The sequence below is a fragment of the Staurois parvus genome, unplaced genomic scaffold (assembly GCF_062004578.1).
Source record: "Staurois parvus isolate SC_StPar_1 unplaced genomic scaffold, SC_StPar_1.0 ptg000597l, whole genome shotgun sequence".
Taxonomy (NCBI): Eukaryota; Metazoa; Chordata; class Amphibia; order Anura; family Ranidae; genus Staurois; species Staurois parvus.
In genome coordinates, this window is record NW_028318393.1 from 322425 (window position 1) to 348358 (window position 25934).

Consider the following 25934-nt stretch of genomic DNA (forward strand, 5'->3'; position numbering starts at 1 on the left):
TAGATGGCTGCATCACAGCGAGTGACATATTCCGTGTTCCTGTGTAGCATGAACATTTGAGCGCTGGTTTTGGTACATGTTAACCAACAACAGAAAGCTGTTTAAAAAAAAAAAGTGTTTGTGTACACTGTTGCATGCAATTGTCAAAGTGTGACAGCGCTAAAAAGCTGAAAATTGGCCTGGGCAGGAAGGGGGTAAAAGTGCCCTGTAGCCAAGTGAGTAATGTCACTTTAATTGTGAATTAGGGATGTGACGTCCATAATAATTCTTAGTAATTGTGGAATGACACTAGTTATAGTAAAGATTAATAAAATAAAAAAAAAATCCCGACCTAAAAGATGATGTCCAGCAGATGGCGCTCACGTTACGTTGTGCTGTAATGCTCACATTCCGCTATCGATTACTCATGCCTGGGCTGTGTTTGTTGCTGTGTGTCTGCAGAGGTCAAACATGGCTGCTCTCAGGAGTCCCGTGCACATATTTCGTAGTCTTCTGCGAGAACTGCGCCATCTGCACGGTCCACAGCGATACAAAAACGCTGCTGCATGCAAATATGTTCGGGAGCAATTCAGAAAGTACCAGGTAATGTTCCTTACTGAGCGATGGACGGCGCTGCTTGTGGTGAGGGTGATAGGGCAGGGGGCATTGTGAGCGGGCACACTTCACTGATTGGGGCATTGTGAGCGGGCACACTTCACTGATTGGGGCATTGTGAGCGGGCACACGTCACTGATTGGGGCATTGTGAGCGGGCACACTTCACTGATTGGGGCATTGTGAGCGGGCACACGTCACTGATTGGGGCATTGTGAGTGGGCACACGTCACTGATTGGGGCATTGTGAGCGGGCACACGTCACTGATTGGGACATTGTGAGCGGGCACACTTCACTGATTGGGGCATTGTGAGCGGGCACACGTCACTGATTGGGGCATTGTGAGCGGCCACACGTCACTGATTGGGGCATTGTGAGCGGGCACACTTCACTGATTGGGGCATTGTGAGCGGCCACAGATCACTGATTGGGGCATTGTGAGCGGGCACACTCACTGATTGGGGCATTGATCAGACCAATGTGATTTCACGAGCTGGAGGGGGAAGGTGTGGCCAGAGAGGGAAGACTTAAGCATAGAGCTACACAGGAAGTCCCAGCAGGGTGTGATTGGGATCCTTTGGAGGCTGCCATTGATTAGTAGGAAGTACTGGTGTCAGGGCAGTGTGAACTACAAGACTGACTGAACAGAATTAGAACAAGTTGGTGAAGGAAAGTTTTTCCCATATAGCAGTGGTCTCCAAAGTGCAGCCCGTGGGCCGAATGCAGTCCTTGGGGAGCTATTCCTTCCACTGATACCAACAAGAAGGAACCATTTCTTCCACTGGCACCAACTATGGGGCATTTTTCCTTCTACTGACACCAATGGTGGGGCACAATTCCTCCCACTGATACAAACAATTAGATACTATTCCTCCAACTAATTCCAAGGATGGGGCACTATTCCTTCCTCTGATACCAAGGATAGGGCACTCTTCATCCCACTGTCACCAACGATGGGGCTCTATTCCTCCAACTAATACCAAGGATGGGGCACTATTGCTTCCCTGAGCCCACTGACCCCAATGATGGGGCACTATCGCTCCCGCTGTCCCCAACGATGGGGCACTATCGCTCCCGCTGTCCCCAACGATGGGGCACTATCGCTCCCGCTGTCCCCAACGATGGGGCACTATCGCTCCCGCTGTCCCCAACGATGGGGCACTATCGCTCCCACTGTCCCCAACGATGGGGCACTATCGCTCCCACTGTCCCCAACGATGGGGCACTATCGCTCCCACTGTCCCCAACGATGGGGCACTATCGCTCCCACTGTCCCCAACGATGGGGCACTATCGCTCCCACTGTCCCCAACGATGGGGCACTATCGCTCCCATTGACCCCAACGATGGTAAATGGGACACTATTCCTCTCACTGACACCAATGATGGGGAACTGTTCCTCCAACTAATACCAATGACTGGAAACTATTCCTCCTTACATTGACTACAAGCATTATGTATTTTTTTTTTTTTTTTACTCCTGCTGACACTGGGACATTTTCTTCTCCCACTGGCCACTCTGGCCCTCCTAAAGTCTTAAGGACAGTAAACCAGCCCTTTGTTTAGATCGTTTGGAGACGCCTTCCATATAGTATGGGGACGGGAGTAAACTATAACTGATGTAAACAGTGCTTTCTTATGTAAACAGTGCTGTCTTATACACAGCATGCCTAATATTATTTCTCTATTCTGCTGACCTAATAGAACCTGCGCAGAGACAAACCTACCAAGATCCTATACTTGCCACTTTTATGTATTGGATACATCCCATGCTGCAGATCCTGTCTCCATGGCAATGCTTGTGTTGAACCCTATAAACATCTATGTCCTGACTGTTACATTTATTGTCAGCTACCCCAGCAGCCCCTCAGGTATGAGCTATACATGCTTCCATTGGTCCAAGCTGTAGTAGTCAGTGCTGAAACAGTGATAGCCATAATCCTCCAGGTCCTGTGCCTCAGTAGCTTTCTTCCTGCACAGGGGGTTGCTCGCTCAGCACTGCACCCATTCACAGAACTCCTTGCACTTTTTTTTTTTGCTTCGCTTTACATATACACTGCTCAAAATAATTAAAGGAACACTTTGAAAACACATCAGATCTCAATGGGGAAAAATCTCATACTGGATATCTATACTGATATGGACTGGGTAATGTGTTAGGAATGTAAGGATGCCCCATTTTTTGATGGAAATAAACATGATCAACCTACAGAGGACTGAATTCAAAGACATCCCGAATATCAAATTTAAAAAAAAATTAAGCAGCAGGCTAGCCCATTTTGCTGAAATTTCATTGCAGCAATTCAAAATGGTAGTCAGTAGTTTGTATGGCCCCCGTGTGCTTGTATGCATGCCTGATGTTGGGGCATGCTCCTAATGAGACAACGGATGGTGTCCTGGGGTATTTCCTTCCAGATCTGGACCAGGGCATCACTGAGCTCCTGGACAGTCTGAGGTGCAACCTGGTGGCAACAGATGGACCGAAACATGATATCCCAGAAGTGTTGTATTGTGTTGGATTTAGGTCAGGCAAGCATGGGGGCCATTCATTGGTATCAATTTCTTCATCCTTCAGCGCCGTTTGCTGCCAGCACTAGCATTTAGCCCCTCCGCTTTTTTTCACTGAATATTTGTATCAATTGTGGCCAAAGCAGTTTATACGCACAACAATACATCACTGCCTGCCCAAATTCAGCTCTTGCCAGACAATTCGTATGGAATCCTGTCCAAATCTAAGACTTTTTGGGCCTAATCTTCAACATGAGCATTACAAAAAAGAATGAATTGCAGTCATATTGGTCCACAGACCCGATTCATTATATGCCCATGTTTTCTGCTGTTACATATATGCACAACAAGGAACAGCAATGTACTGGTAAAGTCGCTGGCCTTTGAGTGGTTATACCAGGATGATGCCTGCAGCTATGGGCATCATCCTGGTATAGTTTTTTTTCAGCTGGTAGATTTTCATGTAAAAGCAATCCTAGCTGCTAATTAGCTGCTGGATTGCTTTTCCTAGCAGCAGGATGGGACATCCCCTCCACCACCTTCCACGGCTTTCTTGGGCTCTCCCATCCCATCGGTGGACCGAAGAATGCAGCTGGTGGTTCCACCGGCTGACCGTAGAGCTGATCAGGGACCAGAATGGCTCCAGCCATCTCAATGGTCTAAATAAACCGGAAGCAATGAGCGTTTCATTTCGGTTTCGCCGGATATAAACAGCGCCATTTTAAAATTGGGAAAGCATCTGATCACACCAATCTCGATGAGATCAGATGATGTAAGGGCAGATGAGATATCTAGAGTCTAATAGATCCCAGATTTCTCAGAAAAGAGTACCTGTCACTGCCCTACTATATGATATTTAAATTCCTTGTGATAACAATAAAAGTGATAAGAAAAAAAAAATATGAAAGGGACTGTGTAAAAGAAAAAAAAAGTGGTCTTTTGGGGGGTGGGGGGTGTTTTTACTATCCTGGCATTTCAGGGCCTCCAAAACTGTGACAGGTAATGAGGAAATCCGCCTTTTGAAAGCCTGAAGGTGGTCATTGATTTTTGGGGGCCTGTATGTGGCTAGGCTGCCAAAAACTCTCCCACATGTGGTATCCTCATACACCGGGAGAAGTAGCAGATATACCCATGGCATATGTGAATAATACATCATTTAAGTGACAACTTTATTTAGGATCAAGAAATGTGATTGGCAGTCAGAAAGTAAAAGCTGAGTGAATTGATATATATATATATATATATATATATATATATATATATATATATGGCATCCCGGTCTTAGTCTGTAGGGTTCAATATTGAGTTGGCCCACCCTCTGCAGCTATAACAGCTTCAACTCTTCTGGGAAGGCTGTCCACAAGGTTTAGGAGTATGTCTATGGGAACGTTTGACCATTCTTCCAGAAGCGCATTTGTGAGGTCAGACACTGATCTCGGACGAGAAGCCCTGGCTCGTAGCCTCCGCTCTAATTCATCCCAAAGGTGTTCTATCGGGTTGAGGTCAGGACTCTGTGCAGGCCAGTCAAGTTCCTCCACCCAAACTCGCTCATCCATGTCTTTATGGACCTTGCTGTATGCATTTGTGTGCAGTCATGTTGGAATGGGAAGGGGTCATCCCCAAACTGTTCCTACAAAGTTGGGAGCATGGAATTTTCCCAAATGTCTTGGAATGCTGATGCCTTAAGAGTTCCCTTCACTGGAACTAAGGGGCCAAGCCCAACCCCTGAAAAACCATAATCCCCCCTCCACCAAACTTTACACTTGGCACAGTGCAGTCAGGAAAGTACCGTTCTCCTGGCAATCGCCAAAACCAGACACGTCCATTGGATTGCCAGACAGAGAAGCGTGATTTGTCACTCCAGAGAACACATCTCCACTGCTCTAGAGTCCAGTGGCGGTGTGCTTTACACCACTGCATCTGACGCTTTGCATTGCACTTGGTGATGTAAGGCTTGGATGCAGCTGATTGGCCATGGAAACCCATTCCATGAAGCTCTCTATGCACTGTTGTGTTAATCTGAAGGCCACACAAAGTTTGGAGGTCTTTAGCTATTGACTCTGCAGACAGTTGGTGACTTCTGCGCACTGTGCGCTTCAGCATGTGCTGACCCCACTGTCATTTTACATGGCCTACCACTTCATGGCTGAGTTGCTTTTGTTCCCAGTTGCTTCCACTTTGTTATAATACCACTAAAAGTTGACCGTAGAATATTTAGTAGCGAGGAAATGTCACGGATGAACTTATTGCACAGGTGGCAACCTATCATGGTACCACGCTTGAATTCACTGACCTCCTGAGAGTGACCCATTCTTTCACAAATGTTTGTAGAAACAGTTTGCATGCCTAGGTGATGATTTTATACACCTGTTTCCATGGAGGTGATTGGAACACTTGAATCCAATGATTTGGAGGGGTGTCCCAATACTTTTAGGGGGGAATGTCAAGCTACTGGAGAGTCAGGCTGCTGCTTTTGTGTGAGAGAGCCAGTCATACTCTCCTGTGTGATGACAACAAAGGATATTTTAAACTCTGAGAGAAATTTAAAAAAATGGAGTTGCTTTGAATGAATAGGAACATAACTGACACTTGGACCCAAGATGAGCAACCTAAGGCACTGCTGCAATTTGATTTTCAGAGAGATTATGGCGTGCAACTTGAATGTGGTTTGCATATAATACTAGGCCAAAATCGCGCTGAAATCGCACCAAAGTAGTATAGGAGCCTTTTCCAGAATTTTGCCTTGCAAAGCTGCATTGATGTGAACAGACACCATTGAAAACAATGTGATTTACATTGTACGCGATTTATCTGTGACTCAAGTCACATGTGAAATGGTGTAAACAGAGCCTAATGCTTGTCGTGCATTCCATGTTATTCCTAATTTTTTGAGAATTCTGGCTAGCGGAACTTTACTCCTAACAGTTTGATAACAATTAATGTTCTTTAATAAAAGAACATACAGTACATTCCACATTAATGATTATGCTACCAAAATTAGTTTTTGCTGTAAATTTTCTCCAACATTGCTCCTGTTTCTTTTTGCCAGAAGCCTCTATTTTGTTAAAGCCAAGAGCAGTCACTTCATTACAGATAACCCTTTAAGCTGGCCATACATGGATCAAAATTTGGCCTGTTCAGCAGAGACCAGACAAATTTCGATCCATGTATGAGCACCCTGGTTGTACAGAAGTTGATCTACCAAATGACTTCTGTACAACCAGCCTGTTGGGTTTTTCCTCATCGAAAATGTATTATATTACAGCTTAATTGCATTCGTTTTCTTTTAATAGGCCTTTTCCTTTATTTTTACCAGGTGATTTGGCCAGTACATCTGTTATTTTTCAACTTTCTTGAACATCTTCCTGTCCATAGGCCATTTATAAACAGTCTAAGGTTTAAGTGGTTGTACCTACATGGTTCAGGCTACAACTATGATCCCAGTATTGTTTTTAACAGCAGGCGATTATCAGGTAAAAATGATCCAAGTGAATATACAGCCACTGGATCACTTTTACAGGTGGCAGAAGAGGCCCCACCCCTCACTGTGACATTTACCAGGGTCTCCCATCTGGTCAGATGGATGGATCGCAAGGATGTGCTCAGTGGCATCGGCTTCCCTGGACACAGTGAGAGGAACTGATGTTCCTCCCAATGTGTGACATCAGAAAGAGGACACAAAAATTTCATTACGACCATTTCAGTCTCATGTAAACAAGCCAGCTAATTTTTCAGCCATTACTTGTTATGTTTGCTTTGTTTACCTGAACTTCATTCAGAGGCCTATTTAACGAACTGTTGCCTTTGTTACGCTACAAACCTAATTGATAGTGTAGACTACGTAATTCTGTTCTCTTGTTACGAATGCCTCAAAAAATTGAAACTAAAAAAGAAGACCCTGTTGTAGCGTTGTACTGTACATTCTCCCATTAAAGATCTTCATTGTATATTTTCTATCTGTTCTACCCTGAATGACCTTGTTTAATCTGAGAAGGAAGTTTTAGATAGAACATTCATTTATCCTAGATCCTTAAAGAAGAGTGTCAAGTTGTCGGTGAAAAGCTGTAAACTAATGTATCTGTTTTGTGATTAAAAAAACTTCTGCTTTCTCTTGGAAGACTCTAGCAATATATATTTGTTATGCTTGAATATGTGTCCATTTCAGTTTAAAAAAATATCTGTTCTTAACAAAGAATAACAAGAAGAATAACAATTTCCATCAAAATAGGAATAAGGAAAATGACCAGATGACATTGGGAGGTAATATTCCACAGCAACACTGGTAATGCAGAGAGATGAGTATTGAGCATAAAATCAGTTATAAACCTGCAAAACCAAGAGAAAAGAAAAATAATAATAAAGGGAGTTGGGTAACAGTCGGCTGTGGGATCATGAAGCTTGAAACTTTCACCAGAAAAATAGACATCCTTTCACATTCCCACCATATGTGCATATACATTCCCTTAGCACTGTTGCATCTCCAGCAGGTATCAGAGGTAGTGTTAAAGAGCCGGAGGAGTGAGTACAGGTCTCTATACCATCTAAATATGTATTTGTTTTTTTTCTTGAGCGTAACCGGAAACAGAAGATTTATTCATGTACAAGAATGCTGTTTGCCAATCCTCGTGGGGGGGTTGGGTAGCTTTGCATGCAAGCACGGGGGGGGGGGCACGTTACCATTTTTTTTACTTTATTCATTGGATTTGCTTTTTGTTACACTGTCCCTGTCTTTTTCTTGTCACTTTTATTGCTAAAACAAGAAATGTGAATATTCCTTGTGATAATAAGCAGTGACAGGTCCTGAGACATCTGGGGTCTATAAGGTCCCAGATGTCTCCTCTGGCCTCCAAAGCATCAGATCATACCAAGATCAGTGTGATCTGATGCTTGTTCAAGCCAGCAATGCCTGCAACCCGAAGCAGAAGTGACAGAATTCTTGTAACTACCGTTTTTTGTTGTCACACAGTCAGAGGAACGATATCTGTTACTCCCACTGTGTGTCAGGAACAGGATACCGCCAGTCGCATCTTTACTGAGATGGGAAGCGGTTAAAATAGAAAAGGCAAAACATTTGTGTATACATATAAAAAACATTACAGATATTAACATTTTTCCCCCTTTTTTTTTATAAGTGATTACATACCCTCTGCTCTCAGCTGCATAAAGAGCTCAGAGAGGAGAAACAGCAACACACTGGTCTTCCCAGTGAATGGCTATGCAGAGGGGGCCTGTGAGCACAAGCCTGATCATTGAAGGAGGGCAGACTGAGTTCTCAGCACAGCTAGAAAACTGACCATGTTGTACTCTAATGCCTAGTGTGGTCAGTTTTTATTAGGAAAGCAGAGGGCCTGGCAGGAACACTAGGGATTTCACACAAAGGAAACAATACAAAAGAGAACTTAATACTTTTTCATAAAAGTGCATGGTACAGCAGGTACATATCAGAATATGGAATGTTGGGTTTACATATTTTTACTAGGTACGTCCAAAAAGTGAACCTTTTAATGGTAAGCTGATGCAGGTTTGGGTTTTTAGCCAGCTCCCAGCTAGCAAGTGATGCTGCAGCTCCTTAGCTGCCAATCACTCATGCAGTGAAAAACAAATAACCCCCGTTGCCCCACACATGTGCACAAATGCACGCCCAAGGTGCACACATGTATGTAAACCACATTCACACCACACGTGTGACATATGTCAGCGAATGAGAGAAATTATTTCAACACAAGAGCTCCTGTTTAACACTAAACTGATGAGCTGTAAAAGCTTTTAAAGTGTCTCCTGTGGAGCTTTTTGAGCACTGTAATTTTTTGCGATATCACAGGTGCATGCAGTTTTATGACGTGGTATCTATTTACTCAATGCAACCTCATCTTTTATATTTTACTAAAAAATTAATATTATATGCGTGTTTGCACTAAAATTCATTTATTATCTTTTCCTGAAAATTTGCATTTAGAAAACAGTTGTTCAACTATGTGACATAAAAATTAGCAACTATTATCTTTTTATTCTACAGGGCCTCTACTTCGGAAACTATATAATGTTCTTAGGGTTTAAGTAATTTTATTGTCAAAAATAAATTTTACATGTGTGCAAAAAAATGAAAAGGTTTGCTTTAGAGCTGGTTAAACTATTTAGACATTTGTTTGAAGAGACCAAAACAATAGTACAGTACTGTCTGTGATCTTTTTTTTTTTTGCACTAACATTCAAGTCTTAGGACAATTGTTCCAGATTCACTTCTTCTAGGTCCAAGCAATGCTAAACCAGTTAGTACTGCTTGGACCTTGAAAAAGGGAGTACACCCTGAAAGCTTGTCCTGAGACTTTGGATGTTAGTGCAAATAAAAACCAAATATCACGGACAGTACTCATTTGTTTTTGTTACAAGTGCATTAATACGGCTAGAGTCGACTCAAGCATTTGATGGAAGAAATGAAGCTAACAACAAAGGCTAAAGCTGGTTTCAGTCAGTTTAACTCGATTCATACCTGAACGATCTGAAGCGCGGTTTCTAAAGTGCTCAGCATCAACACTTACATTATGTTAAAGGATAAAATTCACCTTTCTACAAAAAAATAATAAATGCACATTTTTTTGCAGATAAAAAAATGTGCATTTATTATTTTTTGTAGTAGGAGCCTGTAAAGTATTGCACCAGTGATCAGTAGATCGCTGTTGCCATGCAGGTCTCCTGCAGACCTGTCAGTGTAACAGCTTGCTCGTACCATCCCTTACGGGCATGCTGATATTTCTGACAGGAAGACTCAATGAACTACCACAGTGCTGTGGTAGTATATTGAGAACTACAAGCCGACAGCCGCTAACACTGTGAAAGAATGACGCACCGCATGGGTGGAGCCCCGCACAGCTACGTGGTTTTTAAAAAGTGACAGCTAGTACAGGGAACTTCTCCCCATACTTCTGTTACAAAGGGGGAGGGGAAATCGGGCGGTGGCTGCAGGATCAGGAACATGTTCCAGGGGTAGCATTGGCAACTGTTATCTTGGATTAAGTATTGATCTTAGATTAAGTATTGAGCATTGCACTTCCGTTCTGCACTTCAGCGAATGCACAAAGCGAGAAACCACAGCAGACAATTTCAAATACTAAACAGACTACAGGTGACCTGTTCCCCATCCAGCTCTGTTATCTCTTACCTGATCTGCTTCTTCATCTCACCACTCTGTAACATGCACTCCCTGCACCTCCTTCTCACAGTTGTATCCTCTGTCTTCAAACTCTCTCTCCTTCTCCCCTCTACTCCACCCCACAGCTTATATAATCACCCTCACTCCTGTCTCCACCTTATTACTGCACTCACCAACTCCTGCTAATTCTGAACCCGCATACTAATAAAACCTCCAGGACAGTGGGACCTGTCCCACCATATAAGTCATACTCCCATATTACCTCTCTCACCTTTCTGCTTCTAACATCTGGAGACATTTCCCCAAATTCTGGGCCACCATCTTTTTCCTTTGAACAACACACATGGCACCCCCTACCCTTTATCAGCGGCCGCAATCTACACAATCTGGTTACTATTCCTCTTCTTCCTAGAACCAGCCTCTCCTTTTCCTGTGCTCTTTGGAATGCCTGCTCTAACAAACTCACCTCTGTCCATGACCTTTTTTGTCACAAACACCTTTAACCTACTTGCAATTACGGAAACCTGGCTCCATGAATCTGACTTTCCCTCTGCTGCTGCCCTCTCCCATGGTGGTCTCCTCTGGACTCACTCTCCCAGGCCTAGTGGACAGAAAAGAGGTGGAGTAGCAATTCTCCTATCCTCTCAAAGCACTTTTCAGGTCCTTCATTCACCTCCCTCTCTGTGCCTCTCCTCATTTGAAGTTCATTGTGTTTGTCTATTCTCTCCAGTTTCTTAATAAATTGCTGTGATCTACCGGCCTCCTGGACCAGTATCAGGCTTGCTTGATAACTTCTCTGCCTGGCTATCGTACTTTCTCTCGTCTGAAATTCTCACAATCATTCTCGGTGACTTCAACATCTCTGTTAATCTTAACACTCCTGCTACTTCTTAACTTCTAAGCTTAACCACTTCTTTTGACCTAAAACAATGGACACGTGCTTCTACTCACTCTAATGGGAACTGCCTCAACCTTGTATTCTCCTACCTATGCACTCCTTGCAACCTCACCAACTTTCCTTTTCCTCTGTCTAATCACTCCATTTATTAGCTTCCCCCTCTCCTTGGCTTCCTCCTCCTTGTCTTCCAACTACCGAACAGTTACCCGTAGAAACCTTTGCTATCTTAACCCTTCTCTTCTTTTTTTAGCAACGGATTGTCTCTCTGACAAAATCTCAGCCCTGTCCTGCTCCAACCTGGCCACTTCTGTATACAACAGTTCACTGTCATGCACCGTGGACACATTGGCCCCCCTCATTACACACAGAATTAGGCCCTGACCGCTACAGCCCTGGCAAACAGACAATACCAGATGCTTCCAAAAAACGTAGCCATGCTCTTGAGCCATGGCATTAAGACTAAGACCCAGCAAGACTTTGACCAATATAAATCTGCCCTTCAAAAATAAAATTCCTGTCTTTACACTGCCAAACAGGCCTATTTTATCACTCTCATTAACACCCTCTCACGCAATCCTCGTCAACTCTTTTCTACCTTTTTACTCTCTACTTTGTCCTTCATTACCTCCACCCACTAACTCAATGCCCAGGAGATCGCTAATCACTTAAAAAAATAAGATTGATACAATTCGTGACTAGATCTCTACTGTACAGATATCTCCACTGTACAGATATCTCCCTCACCCCACATTCCTTGTCCACCTGCACAATCTATACTTCCCCTGTTTAACCCAATTACTATAGAGGAGGTTGGTAAAGTTTTTTTTTAAAGCCCACCTAACCACCTGTTTTCTGGACCCTATTTCCTCGCAAATACTACGGTCACCCTCTGGCTCTATCCTTCATTCTTTAACTCATATCTTCAATCTCTCCCTTTCTACTGGCATTTTCCCCAACCCTCTAAAGCATACGCTAGTCACCTCAATACTTAAAAAGGCCTCACTGGACCCCACCAATCTTAGCAGCCTAAGACCCATCTCCTTACTCCTTTTTGCCTCCAAACTCTTTGACCGTCTAGTCTACAACCGGTTTAGCTGCCACCTTATTGAGAATAACCTTCTCGATCCCCTTCAGTCTGGATTTCGCCCACAACACTCCACAGAAACTGCTCTCCTAAAACTCACAAACGACTTACACTAAAACCAATGGTCGCTATGCCACATGCTCTTACTCTTGGACATCTCCGCTTCCTTTGACACAGTTGACCACCCCCTCCTCCTCAAACAACTCTATTTACTTGGCCTCCATGACTGTACTCTCCATTGGTTTGAATCTAACCTTTCTCACTGCACCTTCAGTGTCACTTACAGCTCTACTTCCTCCTCTCCTACTCCTCTTACCGTGAGGGTCCCCCAAGGTTCTGTCCTTGGACCTCTCCTATTCTTGATCTACACTTCCTTGGTTCAGCTTGCTGCCCTCAAAGAATCAGGGAGTCCAAAAGTACTAATAGAGAAAAACAAAACAGGACGCACCGGCCTTGTGCATTACCTTTAAAAGCATGTTTATTAACCACCTCCCGCTCGCCATATAGTAATATGATGGGCGCAAGGTCGTTCTGAGAGGACGTCATATGACAGCTCGAGAGGAGAGGAGAGCTGGTAATCGGCTTTCCGCGGAGGGGACATGTACACTGATGATCAGTGTGCCCTGATGATCAGTGTGCCCTGATGATCAGTGTAGCCCCAGCAGTGCCACCTGTCAGTGTCCATCAGTGCCTTACGTCAGTGCTCATCAGTGCCTCGTGCCAGTGCCACATCACTGCCTATCAGTGCCACATATCCGTGCCCATCTGAGCTGCATTTCAGTGTCACCCATTAGTGCCGGTCAGTGCCACCTATCAGTGCCACCTAACAGTGCCAGTCAGTGCCGCCCATCAGTGCTGCCTATCAATGCCCATCAGTGCCACCTAACAGTGCCTTCTCATCAGTGCCACCTATCAGTGTCAATCAGTGCAGCCTCATTAGCGCACATCAGTGAAGGAGAAAAATCAATTATTTACAAAATTTTATAACAAAAACTAAGAAAAAATTTTTTTTTCAAAATTTTCAGTGGTTTTTGGTTTAAGAAAAAATAAAAAAAGCAGAGGTGATTAAATACCACCAAAATAAAGCTCTATCTGTCACAAAAAAATGATAAAAATTTCATATGGGTACAGTGTTTGACCGCGCAATTGTCATTCAAAGTGCAACAGCGCTGGAAGCTGGAAATTGGCAGGAAGGGGGTATAAGTACCCTGTAGGCTAGTGGTTAAATTTAAAAGAAGGTATTCTACTCACAAAAGTACATGAATATAAGCACATCATGTGAGAGCCATTTTGGATGTCCATCATTCTCATCACTATTCAGAAACGCAGTGTAAACTGGACAGAGCGGTCTCACATGATGTGCTTATATTCATGTTCTTTTGTGAGTAGAATACCTTTTAAATTTAATAAACATATTTTTAAAGGTAATGCACAATGACGGTGCGCCCTCTGTTTTGTTTTTCTCTATTAATATCAAACTGGATGTCACACCACTTCCTAAAACTCAATCTATCCAGAATTGAGCTCATAATATTTCCTCCTCCGTGTGTCTCTTCCTCTGAATTTTCAGGATCAATAGCACCACTATCAACCCATTCCTGCATGCCAGGGTGCTAGGGGTAACCCTGGATTCTGAACTATCCTTTCAGGCCCACATCCAATTCCTGTCCAAATCATGCCACCTCAACCACCGCAACATCTCCAGAATACGCCCCTTTTTAACCAGTGATACCACACAGCTCCCAATTCACTCCTTGGTTATCTCTCGCCTTGACTACTGCAACTCCCTCCTCATTGGCTTACCTTTACATAGGCTATCCCCCCTCCAGTCCATCATGAATACTGCTGGCAGGCTCATCCATCATTACATTTAAAGGGCATAAATGTTTAAACCTACTACAGGACAATTTTATGGTACAGTTCATAGAGGCCCCTACTGGGAATGATGTTCTGCTGGACCTGGTAATCTGATACCATGCAGAGCTTATTACAAATGTCCATATAAAAGAACATCTGGGTAGCAGTGACCATAACGATTTCATTTATTAGCTGTAAACAGCAAGTACATATGGGAAAAATAAAAACACTCAATTTATAGAGAGCTAATTTTCCAAGGCTGAGAGCTGCTCTCCAAGACTTATACTGGGAGGGAATATTAGCATTGATGAACACAACACAGAAATGGGAGTTCTTCAAAAAGTCTGTATGTGAACACACTGCAAAATATATTCCCATGGACAACAAGTTTAAAAGTCTAAAAATCAAACCTATGTGGCTTACGGCCAAAGTTAAAAAGGCTATAGATAATAAGAAAAGAGCTTTTATTCAATATAAAAATGAAGGAACACTATCATCGTTTAAACATTACAAAGAATATAACAGAATATGCAAAAAGGAAATAAAGGCCGCAAGAATTGAAAACGAACGACAGATTGCAAAGGATAGCAGGACCAACCCCAAAAAATTCTTCAAATATATTAATAGTAAAAAGGGTCGGTCCGCGCATGTAGGCCCTTTACAAAATAATCTAGAGTGGGTGACTGGGGGCAAAGAGAAGGCAAATGTATTTAATACATTATTCAACGCTGTGTATACAAAGGAGCATGGGGGAGCTCTTGTTTATAATGGGTATGGCATGGACACAGCTCCAGATGATCCACATTGGCTCACAATTGATATGATCCAAAAATATTTAGACAGTATAAAGGTGAATAAAGCACCTGGACCGGATGGCATATACCCACGGGTCCTTAAAGAATTGAGCTCTGTCATTTCAAAGCCATTGTTTCCTATTTTTAGTGACTCTTTAATGACTGGCATAGTACCACTGGATTGGCGTAAGGCCAATGTGGTGCCAATATTTAAAAAGGGGTCAAAATTAACTTCTATAGTTGGGAAAATACTGGATAGTTTAATAAAAGACCACATAGATGAGTTCTTGCTGGAAAAAAATATTTTAAGCAACAGACAGCATGGATTCATGAAAGACAGAAGTTGACAAACAAATCTGATTTCTTTTTATGAGGAGGTGAGCAAAACCTTGGACAGAGGGGTGGCGGTGGACGTGGTATACTTGGATTTTGCAAAAGCGTTTGACACAGTTCCCCACACACGGCTAATGTGTAAGGTAAAGTCTACAGGCTTGGAAAAATCTGTATGTAAATGGGTAGAAAACTGGCTAAAAGATCATATTCAGAGAGTAGTGGTTAATGATTCATACTCTGAATGGTCTAGGGTTGTCAGTGGTGTACCCCAAGGTTCAGTGTTGGGACCCTTACTTTTTAATATATTTATAAACGATATAGGGTCTGAGATTAGAAATCACATTTCAGTCTTTGCAGATGACACCAAGCTGTGCAGTGGAATAACGTCCTTACAGGATGTCTTCAACTTACAAGCTGACCTCAATGCACTGTTTAATTAGGCAACTATGTGGGAAATGAGGTTTAATGTTGATAAATGTAAGGTTATGCACTTGGGGACTAAGAATATGCATGCATCATACATACTATGGGAGTATAACTGGGGGAATCAATGGTGGAGAAGGATCTGGGAGTTCTGGTAGATCACAAGCTTAATAATGGCATGCAATGCCAAGCTGTGGTTTCTAAAGCGATCAAAATCCCCTCTTGTATTAAAAGAGGTATAGACTCCAGAGAGAGAGATATCATATTACCCCTGTACAAATCATTAGTAAGACCTCATCTGGAATATGCAGTTCAGTTTTGGGCACCAATTCACAAAACGAACATTGGGGAACTTTAGAAAGTACAGAGAAGGGCAACTAAACTGATAGGAGGCATGGAGGAGCTCAGCTATGAGGAAAGATTGGAGGAACTGAATGTATCCTCTCTTGAAAAGAGGAGATTAAGGGGGGATATGATCAACATGTATAAATACATCAGTGGTTCATATAGTGAACTCGGTGTAGAGCTGTTCACCCTGAGGTCATCACAGAGGACAAGGGGGCACTCTTTACGTCTGGAAGAAATGAACTTTAATCTCCAAACACGGAAAGGAATTTTTTTCCTAGCAGGAGCAAATTGGATTGTGCTTTGCTGGGGTTTTTTTGCCTTCCTCTGGATCAACTGTAGGTATAGGATTATAACTTTTTTTTTTTTTTTAACGGTTGAACTGGATGGATTTTTGTCTTTTTTCAGCCAGACTACCTATGTAACTAACTGTTCAGTGTCTGCTACCCCTCTCTGCCAATTCCTCCACTGGCTTCCACTCGCCCAACAAATAAAATTCAGATTACTAACAGCAACTTACAAAGCCATGCACAACTCTGTCCCCAGCTATATCACCAACTTGGTCTCAAAATATTAAACCACTCTCTTCGATCCTCCCAAGACCTTCTGCTCTCTAGTTCTTGTGTCACCTCCTCCCATGCTTGCCTCCAGGACTTCTGCCGAGCTTCTCCCATACTATGGAACTCCCTACCCCAATCTGTCCAGCTCTCTCTTACCTTTAGACGATCCCTGAAAACCTTTTCTTTAAAAGAAGCCTATCCTGCTTCTAACTAGTAAACTGCCTTTTATTTCCTCCATCAGCTCATCCCTCACAGCTACTACCTTTGGTGTCACTCAACCCTTCCTCTTAAATTAAACAAAAAAAAAAACAACCTGCACTACAAGAACTATGTGAAAAATTTGAAATTGAATGATGCTGTTCCTTGATAAGAAAAAAGATTGAAAAAATAAAAAAATCAGTGAAACAAAACAGCGCAAAACATGAAATGAATCAAAAATAATTATACACAAATCATAATAAATTCTGTGGTTATAAAATAAATATCCAAAACCACCAAAATGAAAAAAAAATTATAACATTTGTGTCCAAATACAAAAAGTGATGAAACCAAAAACAAAGAAAGTCCCCTTGAAACATGCAAATAGTGCTCCAAAAAAATTAGGATAATTGTAATACAGAGAAAAGACTCCACGGATCCACACCTTCCTGTGAAAACTGATGTATTCCGCACTCACCAGAGAAAAGAATAAATTGCACTTTATGGATACAATATTATCCTCCAATTCCCAGGGAAAATTTCCTCTCCATAGCCTCCTCCAGATAGAAGAGCTTCCTTACATCTAACTTCAAAAGGGATTTCTCCTCATAACGGTGTGTTATATAGGAAGACAAAGTAGAACCAATAGTGCAATATTGCAAAGACTTTTAATTGAATAAAATAGTGCTCAATCTACTCACATAACTTAAAATAAGTAGCCAATTAACAAAATCCTCCAAAACAGACTTCCTAGTGTAAAACGGATTCCAGAAAGTAAGTCAAACTGGCAGCACTGAGTAAGAGATCAGCTCTACGCATGTACAAGATGACCCTGGAACGCACCGAGATGCGGTGCATTTTGTGAATGGTAAGGCAGCACCTGGGACAGATGACAGGTCCCAGAAGCCTCCAGACCAATCACAAAGCGCAGCGCTTCTCGCTCATGCACACTGCGCCCACACTACAGAAGCCGGGAAGACAGCGTGGTGCTGCAGAGCGGACACTAACCAAAGAACAAATCAGCGGAAGTAAGAGCGGGTACCTGTCAAATTCAGGTACCTGCTCCCCCCCTCCCCAAAGGTCAGCAGTCATCTCCTGTACTGTCCGCAGTCTCTGGTCATCTGTGCTGTCCGCAGTCTCTGGTCATCTCTTGTACTATGTCTGCAGTCTCTGGTGATCTCCTGTACTGTGTCCGCAGTCTCTGACCATCTCCTGTACTGTGTCCGCAGTCTTTGACCATCTCCTGTACTGTGTCCGCAGTCTCTGACCATCTCCTGTACTGTGTCCGCAGTCTCTGACCATCTCCTGTACTGTGTCCGCAGTCTCTGACCATCTCCTGTACTGTGTCCGCAGTCTCTGACCATCTCCTGTACTGTGTCCGCAGTCTCTGACCATCTCCTGTACTGTGTCCGCAGTCTCTGACCATCTCCTGTACTGTGTCCGCAGTCTCTGGTCATCTCCTGTACTGTGTCCGCAGTCTCTGATCATCTCCTGTACTGTGTCCGCAGTCTCTGACCATCTCCTGTACTGTGTCCGCAGTCTCTGACCATCTCCTGTACTGTGTCCGCAGTCTCTGACCATCTCCTGTACTGTGTCCGCAGTCTCTGACCATCTCCTGTACTGTGTCCGCAGTCTCTGGTCATCTCCTGTACTGTGTCCGCAGTCTCTGACCATCTCCTGTACTGTGTCCTCAGTCTCTGACCATTTCCTGTACTGTGTCCGCAGTCTCTGGTCATCTCCTGTACTGTGTCCGCAGTCTCTGGTCATCTCCTGTACTGTGTCCGCAGTCTCTGGTCATCTCCTGTACTGTGTCCGCAGTCTCTGGTCATCTCCTGTACTGTGTCCGCAGTCTCTGGTCATCTCCTGCACTGTGTCCGCAGCCTCTGGTCATCTCCTGTACTATGTCTGCAGTCCATTGGTTTAGAATATTTTTTTTCCTGTTTTCTGCCTCTAAAACCTAGGTACGTCTTCTGGTCAGGTGCGTCTTATGGAGCGAAAAATACGGTATATACTACACTGGCGTGCCTCCCACCTAAGAATTAACCAATCTGGATTACTTAAGGTAAATCGGGGATAAATAGGGAAATATCCAACCTTCCCACAATGCCAAATAGTCATTAATAAGCTGCCAGTATTGGGTTCCCTTTCATAATAAACAATAAAATTAAATTAAATTAAAATCAACAATGTGTAATAAACAAAATAAAACCAACACAAATCTCTGACATAGAACCTATGCAAACATATTGTTCACATACCACAAGTGTCACCAGAGATAATGAATGTATCCTTAATAATAATAAAAATTCAATAATATATATCAATATAAATACAAAAACATAATAAGTGTAAATATAAAAATAAAAACGTATTACATTTAAATATAAAAACAACTCAATAAACAAAATTAAATATTGATTGATAGGGTGGAACCCCAGTGGCGTGGGGGTAATTTGACCAGATCAATCTCAAAAAATGAAACGAAATGGATTCTGTCATTAAAACCGTTGACCCCTAAAGGGCTCAATGTTGAAATTGATTTAAATAGTTTTTTTATCTGATTGGTAGTTTTTTATTGTCCCCCCTTTATATGGATGGATGGGTCCATTATCATTTTAGGGGCATAAATAACACTATGGGATATATTTAATGTTGTTTATTGAGTTGTTTTTATATTTAAATGTAATATGTTTTTATTTTTACACGTATTATGTTTTTGTATTTATGTGTGTCTTTTGGTGATATTTGATCACCTCTGCGGTTTTTAATTTTTGCGCTATAAACAACAAAAGACTGACATTTTTGAGAAAAAAAAGATATTTTTCACTTTTGGTTATCCAAAGTATCCAATAAACTCAAAGTCAGTCATAAATTTAGGCCAAAATGTATTCTGCTACATGTCTTTTGATAGAAAAAAAATCCCAATACATGTATATCAATTGGTTTGTGTGACAGTTATAGCGTCTACAAACTATGGTGTATATATATTAGAATTTCCATAGCTTTACTTTTTGACTGCCTATCACATTTCTTGAGGTGCTAAAATACCAGGACAGTATAACCCCCCCCCAAATGACCCCTTTTTTGGAAAGTAGACACCCCAAGAATTTTGCATGTTGAGTCCATGGAACATGTTATTGTTTGCCACCAATTTGTCAAAAATGACAAATTTATTTTTTCCTTACAAAAAGTTGTTACTTAAATTATATATTGCACATGTATGCCATGGGTATATGTGGAATAACACCCCAAAACACATTCTACTTCTTGGGGATACCACATGTGAGAGGCTTTTTGACAGCCTAGCTACATACAGGCCCCCAAAATCCAATGACCACCTCCAGGCTTTCAAAGGGCATATTTCCTCATATCACTTCCCCACTACCTATCACAGTTTCGGAGGCCCTAAAATGCCAGGATAGTAGAAACCCCCCCAAATGACCCCTTTTTGGAAAGTAGACACCCCAAGGAATTTGATTAGAGGCATGGTGAGTGTTTTTCAGATATCTTTTTTGTCACAGGGTTTTGAAAAAGAAAAGAAAAAATAAATTTTGTTTTCTTTCTTCATTAGATCTGCAAAATACTTGCCATGCCTATAAGCAAATACCTTGGAGTGTCCTACTTTCCAAAAAGGGGTCATTTGGAGGGGTTACTTCTATCCTGGCATTTCAGGGCCATCATTAAAAGCTTATGCCCACATCATCCACTCTTGAAGACCAAGCCTTTTCTGACACTTTTTGTTCACATGAAAAAAATGGTATTTTTGCTAGAAAATTACTTTGATCTCTCAAACATTAATATTTTAAAGCGGAGGCCCTAGAGAATAAAATGGCGAGTGTTAAAATTTTTTACATCACGCAGTATTTGCGCAGCGATTTTTGAAACAAAAAGCTTTTGAAAAAAATACACTTTTTAGAATTTTAATGCACAAAAACAAAATATATTGCCCAATTGTGTAGAAGGTATAAAAGATGATGTTACACCGAGTAAATAGATACCACACATGAGATGCTTTAAAATTGTGCATGCCCGTGCAATGGCGACAAAGTACATACATTTTTAATATCAATAGGCGATGCTTTAAAAGCCTTTACAGGTTACCAATTTAAATTTACACAGGTCTAGTGCTAGAATTACTGTCCTCGATCTGACATTCGCGGCGATAGCTCACATGCATGGTGCAGCCGCTGTTTACATACTGGCACGGGGTAAATATCCCCTGTGACTGCAATAGGCATTGACAGGTATTCTTCACATAGCGATCACATGATCACTGGGTCCCGTTCAAGGGCAGTCGTGGGGGAGGAGAGCGCTGCGTGCCCCCCTGTGTTAGTACAGCCAGAGCAATATACGGGTATGTCACTTTGCCTGTAGCTGCTGCCTGGCCACAGTACATTGCGGTCAGGAAGCGGTTAACATGCTCCTTTCCCCAAAAATGTCCTAGACAATGCTGTAACTGATATTCAAGTTTTTACATTTTTTTCAGAAGTCAACAGCTAAACTGTTATCTCCATCCACTTCCCTTTGCTGCACAAAATAGATAAACAACTGTCACATGAGGGGCTGAGGTGTCTTTGATGTGTTGGCTGTGACTGCCTGTGCTATGTTGGATGGAGGCACCCAAATGAGGAATTAATGGGTCTCCGGGAACAGGCTGGAACAGAGCTTTAGTTCATTGATTTTGCATCAGTGAGTTGTGTACAGCTCAGTCCATATTTGATAAAGTAACTCTTTTGCAAAATTAAAAAAAGCACAAAAAACCTTATGTTACCACAGCTGCCTGGGGGAAAGGACTAGGAAGCATAAAATATGACTGCTTAGAATTTACACAGTACATTGTGAAATAACATCACAAAGCAGAAAGGATGAGGATAAAGAGCAGATGTCCAAACAAGGCCTTTACTCAAAGTATGGCTAATATACAACACACACACACCCAGTTGTGACCCTCATAAATGTCTAACAGACCTGAATTCTGCATGAGTGTCTGTGTTCGTGGACCTGCATCCACATAAATGTCAAATTGGAGGCAGCGGCTTTGTCAGTGCAGCCTCTGCATCCCAGTTGACTTGAATCAGACTGCCTGCATGTGGATGCATGGAACAACTGTGCATCCCTTGCAGGTAAAACATGGTCCTCACACAGGTGTACTCTTTAAGTATGCGCATGTGAACAAGGCCTTGGTGGTTTTAATGACAGAAATGTCACAGCATGCGATTGAATTGGGTTGGTTAAAATGTGTTTACGTATTCACTTGCCCCACTCCTAGGATAGTTCCACATTACTGCTATCCAGAGCCTTGTTCACCAATTTTAGCCTTTTTGCTAGAAAGAACTGCTTAAAAATGAAATTGTAGTACACGTGTTGAAGTCATGACTGCAGATGTGGTAATGAAACATAGGGGTGTATGCACTTGACTTCCTAAGGTCCAGCTATAAACTCCCTGCTGGTTTCTAGAATATATTTTGATAGTTTAGTTGTCTTGATCCATTTTGTATTTTTTTTATTAAAAGCTAGTTGCTTGAAAATTATCCAAGTGTGTGGCCAGAATTAGACCTTAATTTCCGTGCTGTAAAATCAAGATAGGCTATGCTTAAATATTTATTTTATTTTCACAGGTAACTAGTGAGAAGCTCTGCCTGGCTCAGCAAGAACTTCAGTTTCAAGCTTCCACCTATTTTTGCCTTCTCCAAAGTGTCAGGAATCAACTTATCTTCCATGAGGAATTTCATGCTAAAGGAGAGCGTTCCCCTGAGGAAGTTGCTGGACTTGTCGGTCTCAAGTTGCCACAGCAACCTGGTGGAAAGGGCTGGGAAACCTAATGCTTAGAATCAATGTCACGTTAAATAGAAACAAAGAAATGTAAACCTTTTTCTTTGTTACTAGTTAAATTAAAAATGTATGCACTTATTTAAAGACCGTTTGCCATACTTCCTAAATTGCTGCGGTGGAAATACTTCCTAAATTGCTGGGACAGAAGCACTAGAAGACTTGTATATTTCAACTTCAAAAAAAGAATATATTAATGGTTGTAAATGCCAAAATAAGCAAAAATAACCAGTAAAATGTGGGTATTGTGTCAGCCAAATTCCCTAATACAACACCCAAATTTTACTATCACAGCCAAGTTTTACTGGCATTTTCTACAGTTAAAAAATTACAGTTTTAAGTGCAAATTTGAGCATTTAGGCTACAAACAAGTACAATATGCAATTAGCAATGTGATTTAATGTAGATATAAAACATAATTATTTTATTTTCAATATAGTATGTAAGTAGCTCAGGGACAGGACTCAGGAGGGCAAGAAATTAGAATGGGCAGACACACACACATGAAATTGACACAGTGACACTGACAACAGTGTGCAGCAGCACAGATGACACCTCTCCGACATGACACATCCCCTCCATCCTGTCACAGTGACAGTCTCTCTCCATGCCAGGTGCTCCATTCAGTCCATTCAAGTCCAAACAGCACTGACAGTCCACTCCCGGTTTGCTGTCCTGCACATGATGCTCCAGCAGCACTGATTGGCTACCTTACACCACACACACACACACAACACCACCTGTACACACTGTAGCAGGCCCTCGGATGTTCGCGGCCGGCTCTGGACTAGAACTGCGCATGCGCAGTTCCAAGCCAAGCTTCACAGCCATATTTGTAATTGGTAGCCTTTTGCTGTCACTGGCATTTACTGGCAGGAGAAAAAAGCCCTTTTTCACTGGCTGGCAGTAAAAATACTGGTGGTTGGCAACACTGGGTGCACTGTACTTTAGAACAAAACATTATACACCTCATTATTCTATCTAAACAAACAAACAAAAAAAGCCAGGAGTGTAAAAACTAATTTTATAGCAGAAGGAAGCAGAGACAAATCGTATATGTGTGTGTGTGTATATATATATATATATATCTGTACACATCGCAAAGATTACCAGCAATTTATTCTCAAGCTTTATAGGTGACTTTGTATGAGCCTCAGACCAGAGAATTTGTTCCTGGTTGCTGAAATAATGTCCTATAATGTAATACTATTCTGCTATCTGACTGGAACAGAGTTTAGTGTACTCAAAGAAAAATATATATCTTTTTATAGAAATAAATTCATGAGTGCTTTTGTCATTCACATTTACACACCTAAAGAGGGTCTCATATCCAGAAATGTAAACTTAAAGTGTCAGTTCACTTTTACAGAAAATTGTTAAGGTGACCTAACTGGACCCCTCGCTGTATTGGAGTCCTGCAATCATTCGATGTCAAACACTGCATGCTGCTTCACTGGTCCAGGAATTTGAAATCCCAGTGGCTTTCTTTCCTCTCCTTGAAGTGCTGAAAGGACAGCCTAGACAGATTCTGATTGGTCAGCATTGTCCATGTGTCAGTGCTGACCAATTAGATTCCCTCTGGTCCATACTGGCTAAGCAGTATGGAGAGGAGATTAAGTGTCAGGGATTTCAAATCCCTAGTCTGGTGAAGCGGCATGCCAGTATTTGACAGTGAAGTATTGCGGGACTCCAGTACAGCAGGACTGGGTGTGGATAGGGAGGGGCTCCAGTGTTAGGTCACCTTACAGATTTTCTGTTAAGGTGAATTTACACTTTAATCAGTGTCCAAAGTTATTATCTTAATCTTTCTGGTGTAACAACATGGAATTTTAAATGCCAAACTGTTCTGGTTACCATATCAGAAGAAAGATAATTTGTGTAAAATCTTTCCATACATCAAGGAATGTACACTACTGCTGATATTTGGTGTGACCACCCTTTGCCTTCAAACCCACATCAGTTCTTCCAGGTACAATTGCACACCATTTTTGAAGAGATACAGCAGCGAGGGTCTTCCAAACATCTTGGAGAATTAACCACAGATTGTCTGTGAATGTAGGCTGCCTGAAATCCTTCTGTCTCTTTATGTAATCCCAGACAGAATCGATGTTGAGATCTGGGCTCTGTGAGGGCCTAATGCTCCCCCCCGATGGTATGGCATGATTGATAAGTATCTGCTTGTTTTTCTCGGAACACCATTGATCCTGACCAAACCGCCTACTGCATTTCATAAATACAGACCCAAACTTGCAAGGAACCTCCTCCCTGCTTCCCTGTTGCCTGCACACACTCATTATAGTACTGCTCTCCAGCCCTTTGGTGAACAAACTACCTCCTGCTACAGCCAAATGTTTAAAATGTTGACTCATCAGTCCAGAGCACCTGCTGCCATTTTTCTGCACGCCAACTCATATGTTTTCAAGTATAGTTGAGTCGCTTAGCTGTTTCCACATCAGAGGTAAGTCTGACCAGAAGACTACTTCTGGCCAGACTTCTCTAGACAGTAGATGGGTGTACCTGGACCCCACTGGTTTCCCCCAGTTCTGTGCTGATGGCACTGCTGGACATCTTCCAATGTCGAAGGGAAATAAGCATGACGTGTCTTTCATCTACTGCAGTAAGTTTCCTTGGCTGACCACTGCATCTACAATCCTCAGTTTTGCCTGTTTCTTTGTGCTTCAAAACAGCTTGAACAGCACATCTTGATACCCCAGTCTGCTTTGAAATCTTTGCCAGGGATACACCTTGCTAATGCAGTATTACTACCTCGTGTCTTGCTGCTGTGCTTAGTCTTGCCATGGTGTATGACCTGTGACATGAAACTCTTCCACAGCCTCACCTTAGTAGCAGAGTGTGGCTGTTCCTCACGCAGTTTCAAGCTTCATACACAGCTGTTTCTGTTTAAGTTAATGACTGTGTTTCAACCTAAATATGAAATTGATGTTCATTAACACCTTCTTGGTATAATTGGTTAATCATACATCGGACTCTGTGCAAGTGTAAGAATGGTTGCTAGTTTGAAGCCAAAGGGTGGTCACACCAAATATTGATTTGATTTAGATTTTTCTTCTGTTTGCTCACTTTGCATTTTGTAAACTGATAAAAATAAACAAAATATACAGTATCTCACGGAAGTGAGTACACCCCTCACATTTTTGTAAATATTTTATTATATGTTTTCATGTGACAACACTTAAGAAATGACACTTTGCTACAATGTAAAGTAGTAAGTGTACAGCTTGTATAACAGTGTAAATTTGCTGTCCCCTCAAAATAACTCAACACACAGCCATTTATTTCTAAACTGCTGGCAACAAAAGTGAGTACACCCCTAAGTGAAAATGTCCAAACTCGGCCCAAAGT

The 25934-nt window shown here is 42.1% G+C and overlaps 1 protein-coding gene across 1 annotated transcript; it reads left to right on the forward strand.

Annotated features, from left to right (window-relative positions):
- Window positions 1-406: 406 nt before the first annotated feature.
- On the forward strand, window positions 407-22658 carry FMC1 (formation of mitochondrial complex V assembly factor 1). The gene is made up of 2 exons (XM_089692611.1): window positions 407-582; window positions 22361-22658. Exons 1-2 carry the CDS (start codon window positions 451-453, stop codon window positions 22562-22564), a joined length of 336 nt encoding a protein of 111 aa, XP_089548737.1. The 5' UTR covers window positions 407-450; the 3' UTR covers window positions 22565-22658.
- The last annotated feature ends 3276 nt before the right edge of the window (window positions 22659-25934 follow it).